This window comes from Leptosomus discolor, chromosome 1 (genome assembly GCF_034619465.1).
Source record: "Leptosomus discolor isolate bLepDis1 chromosome 1, bLepDis1.hap2, whole genome shotgun sequence".
In the NCBI taxonomy this organism is placed as follows: domain Eukaryota; kingdom Metazoa; phylum Chordata; class Aves; order Leptosomiformes; family Leptosomidae; genus Leptosomus; species Leptosomus discolor.
The window spans coordinates 132,347,482-132,353,656 of record NC_141391.1 but is presented as its reverse complement, the minus strand read 5'-3'; the positions used below and the strand labels follow the sequence as shown (position 1 = coordinate 132,353,656).

General features: G+C 57.6%; 1 protein-coding gene across 1 annotated transcript; it reads right to left on the bottom strand.

Moving 5' to 3' along the window:
- Nucleotides 1-595: 595 nt before the first annotated feature.
- LOC104345241 (protein Wnt-4a-like) lies at nucleotides 596-4,264 on the bottom strand. Its single transcript, XM_086460697.1, has 5 exons — nucleotides 4,200-4,264; nucleotides 3,607-3,845; nucleotides 2,689-2,820; nucleotides 2,383-2,525; nucleotides 596-1,063 (listed from the first exon to the last, which is right to left on the bottom strand). The coding sequence occupies exons 1-5, from the start codon at nucleotides 4,262-4,264 to the stop codon at nucleotides 596-598; spliced, it is 1,047 nt and encodes a 348-aa protein (XP_086316823.1).
- Between the last annotated feature and the right edge of the window lie 1,911 nt (nucleotides 4,265-6,175).

The window sequence follows — 6,175 nt, the reverse complement described above, 5'->3', positions numbered from 1 at the left end:
ATTCACCCCACAAACCTAATTTGCTCCCTTCTTTCTGATGCCGCCGATCTATTACACCCTTCAGTGACCCCTCTCATGTCTGAGGTGGGTCCCCATGCCCCCCCTGCTCCGCGCCCTGGTGTTTCTTGCTTGCTGCAGTCCATGCATCCCCTGAGCACGAGGACTCCAGTGTGGCCTCGTCCCCTCCCAGCCCATGGGAGGGAGCAGTGCCAGGTACCCTCCAGGTCTCAAACACAGCACCTGAGGAAGGAGCTCACGTACGCTCTTTGCTTTCCATTGCAGCTGGTTTATTTCTAAAGTTGAAGGGTTTGCTGGGCTTGTGTCCTCTAACCCTCCATCCAGAAAAGTAATTCAAACCACAAAAAGCCCAATGAGGCTGGTGAGAGGGTGCTGTGTGGGGAGCACACAGGAGCTGATGGGCACCCCTGGAGCCAGGGGCTGCTCTGTGGCAGGGCACCAAAACCCCACCTCTCTTCTGCTCCCTCTCAGGCTGTGTGTCTCCCCCACACTTGACCCTGCTTCCCTGTGTCTCTCCCTGGGCCATCCTCTCCCTGTGGCCCTGCAGTCCCCCCGCAGCCTCCCGCCACCTTCCCCATCAGCGGCAGCTGTGCACCTCCACGAGGTGCCGGCACTGCTTGCACTTGACGGAGCAGCACCAGCGAAACTTGCAGCTGCATCGCTCCACCACCTCCGCCTGGGCCGTGTGGAAGCCCCTGCCACAGCACAGGAGCTCGCAGCCATCCATGGCTGGGGACGTCCGGTTGCAATGGCGGCCGGAGGTGCCGAAGACCCCGCGCCGGGGGTCCCGGTTGCAGAAGTCTGGGCTGGCCAACAGGTAGACTAGATCATGAGGCGTGTAGGGCTTGAAGAGAGAGCTCTTGGGCACCAGGAGCTTGCGGGAACCTACCCACTTGGGGTGAACCTCCGTCGCGCCCTCAAACTTTTCCTTGAGGACGTTGCCCACCTTGCGGAAGGGAGGCATGACCTTCCAGCATGTGCGCACCTCGCAGGAGCCCGACACACCATGGCACTTGCACTCCACCTTCATGTGGGCCAGGAGAGCCTGGGGAGCAGGAGACAGCTCCCAGCTAGACCCAGGACACCCTGCCCTACACCTCCCATGCCTGCAGGCCCCCCAGCGGCCACCATTCCCCCCCACACCTCCCATGGGGCTGGAGTGCAGGATCAGGGGAAGGGAAGGGAAGGGAAGGGAAGGGAAGGGAAGGGAAGGGAAGGGAAGGGAAGGGAAGGGAAGGGAAGGGAAGGGAAGGGAAGGGAAGGGAAGGGAAGGGAAGGGAAGGGAAGGGAAGGGAAGGGAAGGGAAGGGAAGGGAAGGGAAGGGAAGGGAAGGGAAGGGAAGGGAAGGGAAGGGAAGGGAAGGGAAGGGAAGGGAAGGGAAGGGAAGGGAAGGGAAGGGAAGGGAAGGGAAGGGAAGGGAAGGGAAGGGAAGGGAAGGGAAGGGAAGGGAAGGGAAGGGAAGGGAAGGGAAGGGAAGGGAAGGGAAGGGAAGGGAAGGGAAGGGAAGGGAAGGGAAGGGAAGGGAAGGGAAGGGAAGGGAAGGGAAGGGAAGGGAAGGGAAGGGAAGGGAAGGGAAGGGAAGGGAAGGGAAGGGAAGGGAAGGGAAGGGAAGGGAAGGGAAGGGAAGGGAAGGGAAGGGAAGGGAAGGGAAGGGAAGGGAAGGGAAGGGAAGGGAAGGGAAGGGAAGGGAAGGGAAGGGAAGGGAAGGGAAGGGAAGGGAAGGGAAGGGAAGGGAAGGGAAGGGAAGGGAAGGGAAGGGAAGGGAAGGGAAGGGAAGGGAAGGGAAGGGAAGGGAAAAGTCTTTTTAAGCCAAGCCAATATGAAACAGAAGGGGATCCACTCTGTGGGAAATGGGCTGGCTTGGGTCTGTAAGAGAAATCCCTGAGGCAGGGGAAGAGACTGGGACCTGCTCTGACCCATGGGGCTGTGGGGAGGGGAATAGATCTGCCCAGAGCCAGAGAATGCTCAAGGGACCAGATCTGACAATGGCCCCTACAGAGGGAACTGTCTTTGCTCAGGAAGGAATGGAGAGGCAGGGAAGCCCTTCAGAGCAGAATGGGGAAACTAATTTCCTTTGCCAAACAGGCCAAGGAAGGTAAATCACAGCTGGGCTGTGTGAGGAAAAGGACTCTGCTCAGAGGTGGGTAGGACAGGCTGGGACTGCCCCTCCACACAGGCAAGGAGCCACCTCAGTGTGAGTAGCACAGTGCTGGGCTGAGGAAAGGCAGCAGGACAGACCCACTCTGAGAACCTGTGGTTGCCCTGAACCCATCTTTGGGGTAGGGGAGCTGGACCAAGGTCCACCTAGCCAGAGAGAAGGCCCTGAAGCTGGGCTTCCTTCCTAGGCCTTGTTCCTGCCCTTACCTTCCTCCCAGCCTCATTGTTGTGCAGGTTCATGAGCGCTCGGCTGGAGGAGATGCCACGGCTCCTCTCAGGATTGTCTACGAAGGCTTGAGAAAAGGCAATCCCATAAGACAAATTATCAGAGCAGCCCGACCACTGGAAACCTGCAGAGGGAAAGCAGCCATGAGATGAAGAAGAACCCCTGGGAGGAACTCCCAAAGGGCTGAGGGACATGGAGAAGGGCAGTGTCTCCTCCCCTGCTGAGGGTCTTCCGCATGGATCTTCTCCTCTGCCACCCCCATCCCTGCTGCCAGCCTCCTCCTTCACCTTCAGGGCTGATTCCTCGGACCTTGCGGTCACAGCCACACTTCTCCAGCTCCCCACGGCTGCAGGCACGAGTCACAGCAAAGGCAACACCGGCGGCAGAGATGGCATGGATGAAAGCAGACTCCCGTGTGCCTGCAGTGGGGCGAGAAATGGCACCAGTCTGCAGAGGGGGAAGGCCGGTGGGTCATGATGGGGGGGAAAAGAGGCTGTGACTGCATGCAGGAAGGATTCATTCAGATGTGAGACTGCTCAGGAGAAATCACTGTCAGGATGCTGCAGTCCCCAAAGGCTGGAGCCAGCAAGGGAGATGGCTCTGTGGGGTCCTTCTGGGTCAGCACCCTCACCTTTGACACCCTCAGTTCCTGGGCTGGGTGTCCCATTGAGGGAGAGAAGTCAGTAGCCCCAAGCGAAGTGAAAGGGGAGCTGTGGTGGGGGATGCCAGCGGCTGAGCCTCCATGCAGAAGGGTTTGTCAGGGAAGGACCCTGCCACCTTGTCTTTAGGAGCCAGAGGGACCCTGCTTATAGCTCCCTATATGGCTTCTTTGTGCAAACACATGCAAAATCTGTTCCTTGCTGGTTTTTCCCTGTCCTGCAACAAAAAGGGACTGCAGCTTCAGATAAAAAGATTTGATTTGAGCCACTACTGCAAAGGGCTGAACTAGTGGTAGGGGGAGAAGATCAGTCTGCAAAGATGGTATCCACAATGGTCCAGATGGGACCAAAAAGCCAAGTCTGGCCAAATGAGGAAGAGGTTTAGCCATAATATTAATATTTGTAACAGCACATGCATTTGGTTCTGTTTGTTCTGTGTTGACGCTTTAACACTAGCCCAGGAAAGGCTGATGTGCCAAGGGCACCCTTGGGCATATTGAAGGGACCACATGCCAACTTTGCCTGCACCGTCTCCCCCTCGCTGACCTTGGATGGCAACCTTGCCGAAGACCTGCAGCCCCTGCAGGGTGGAGCAGTTCCACCGGCGAGAGTGAAACTGGTGCTGGCACTCCTCGACAGCCAGCTCCGCACCTCGCTTCACCGCATCCATGGCTTCCACCTGCCGTCGGCAAATGCGGACCTGCTCTTCTACCAGTCCTGTCAGACCCTCACAGCCCCCGGGGTCCCTGAGGACTGCCCGCAGGGAAGTCTGCTTGGCCAGGTACCTGTGGGGCAGGGGAGAGACTCAGTCGCAGATGGGCTAGAGCCAGGGCCATGTCTGTGTGGGACTAGCCCTCTATAGACTTATTTCAGAGCAGGAATGGGGCAGGGAAGGGGACGTGCTGCCTCTTTTCTGTGCCAAACTGAACATTGCTGCTCCCCATCCTGGTTTGCACCTCTTCAGCTTCACCATTCCTCTCCCTTCATGCTCCCAGAGATGCCCCTCCTAATCTGCTGCCTTTGTGTTGCCCAGGTTCCTTCTTCCTCATTTTTCTCACAGATCTGCCTGTTTTCTTGTGAGACAGCACCTCCCCAGGTGACTTTCCAGTCCAGACAGTACAAGTGCAAAGCATACTTACAGCCAGGTCATGGCAAGGACATGCTGCATGGGGATCAGCACCACGTACAGCCGCACCATCTCCATCCTGTCCCCGGCAAAACTCCACCTTCAGCCACGGTGCAGCAGCTGCCTGAATCCCCTCCTGCGACTTCCCACTGCCTCTGCCCAATAGTCACTCTCACAGCAGCTCCAGCCCAGCACTGCAGAGCACAGGTAGCCCCCGGCCTGGGAAATGACCATGGGCTGCTCTGGTGTGCCTACCAGCATTGGAGACCCAGTGGCCTGCAGAAACCTGCCGGGTTGGCCCTCCGAGGGCATCCACGCTCGTGCTGTTCCCTACCTACAGCTCAGGCATCATCATGGGAGAGCTCTGAACTAGGGCTCTGGGGCAGGCATCCGTCGGAGGGAGCTCACATGGCTGGGGACAGCACCAGTGTCAGACCCCTGCTCTCTGCCGTCCTGTTAGCAGATGATCTGGTTGTCTTCTTCCACAGTCAAGTCACTTCATCAGCAGAAAGCAGCCAGAATTCCAGTCAGCAGCAGACAGAGCCTTCCACACAAGAAAATCCTGACAGAACCAAGCAGCTGTCATTAGACCCACCAGCTCATTATTGCTTTGTCACCAAGCCCTTTGGGGAGTCGGAGAGTTTCCCTGCAGTGACAGCTCACGGGAGCAGAGAGGGGAAGACCTGCTGCCTCCCTCATCCCCAGCCGCTGTCTTTGAGGACCCTCCCTCATCTGCCTCCTCCAGGCTGGAGATTTTTCTTTTCTACCCTGCAGCCCACATAGCTACGGCAAACAGACAACAGACGCAGCCCGGCTGCTCTCTGGCTCCTTTAACTCTTTCCCTGGCAGCTCTCCCTTCATGCCCCTCATTTTCTTCCCCATGGCAAGAGAGACAGTTCTTGCCCTTCTCCTAAGCAGGCATAATGGGGTGCCTGCCCCTCAGTGGGTAACCCTTTCCTAAGAGCCCCTGGGAGTCCAGGAAAACGTGAGTTGTGTGACTGGGGAGCTCAAATGTCCTGGGAGAAAAGCCTGCCATTCCCCCCAGCAGGCCTGGGAAGTGTGAGCTGTCCCCACCCCCCTGGAAGGTGAAGTTCCTCAGCAGCCTGGAGGTTTCTGCCTTTCCTGTCTGAATCATTCAGAAAGTGAAACACGGCTGCTCTGGCCCTGCTATGGTACTTGCACCACAGCCCTGCATGCGGGTTCACCCCCTTGCTGTGCTCTTCCACATTTGCCTGCACAAAGAGGTCTGAAGAGCACTGGGATTTATCAGTGATCCTTTCAAACCCGAGCAGCCCCTCTGTTGGAGCACGTTTTCCACCACTCTCCTTGCCTTCCCAGCTCCCTGCGTCCCTTATTCTGTTGGGTCCTTGCTCCTGCTTTCTGGAGTCAGCACTCCGGGGAGGCAGGCGTGTTGGGATCTGCAGCATCAGGGTGTAGTCTCCAACACACACCCCAGTAATCTGGTCTTACCTGCTGTCGACTCAGACAGCAGTGAGGAAACGTTGGGGGCTGCGCTGCTCTTCCCAACAAGTTGAGCCTCCAAGAGACAGCAAGGAGCAGAGGTGTGAGCCCACCTGGGCAAGGGGAGACAGAATTCGTGTGCTGATGCACCAAGACCTAGTGAGGTGAGTGAACCTGGCTGGGTGAGGGATGCTGTGGGGCTCACGGGCTCACGGGCTAGGCTACGCGCCACTGTGTCATCCTCTTCTGACACACAGGGTAAAGCCAGGACTGCCAGGCTCAGCCAGGTGTATGCACATGGGACGGGGGGGTGTGAGGGCCGGAGGGGAGGGGAAAGTTCCCACAGAGGACGTCAGAGACTCCTTTTGCAAAGGGAGAAGGATGCACACACCCCTGGTATATCTTCAAGGCTTTACCAGTACGAGAGCCTTGACAGGAACTGAAGAGACACAAAAAGCTGTGAGAACAAAGATCCCAGCAACTAGGAAGTGAGAAAAGGGATCTGCTTAAAAAAGAGAGGCACTAAAA

Coding starts and splice junctions, on each gene's coding strand:
- LOC104345241 (XM_086460697.1), bottom strand. CDS start 4,264: ATGGAGATGGTGCGGCTGTACGTGGTGCTGATCCCCATGCAGCATGTC. Junction 3,846..4,199: donor GTCCTTGCCATGACCTGGCT/GTAAGTATGCTT, acceptor CCTGCCCCACAG/GTACCTGGCCAAGCAGACTT. Junction 2,821..3,606: donor CGGCAAGGTTGCCATCCAAG/GTCAGCGAGGGG, acceptor GCCCCACTGCAG/GCACACGGGAGTCTGCTTTC.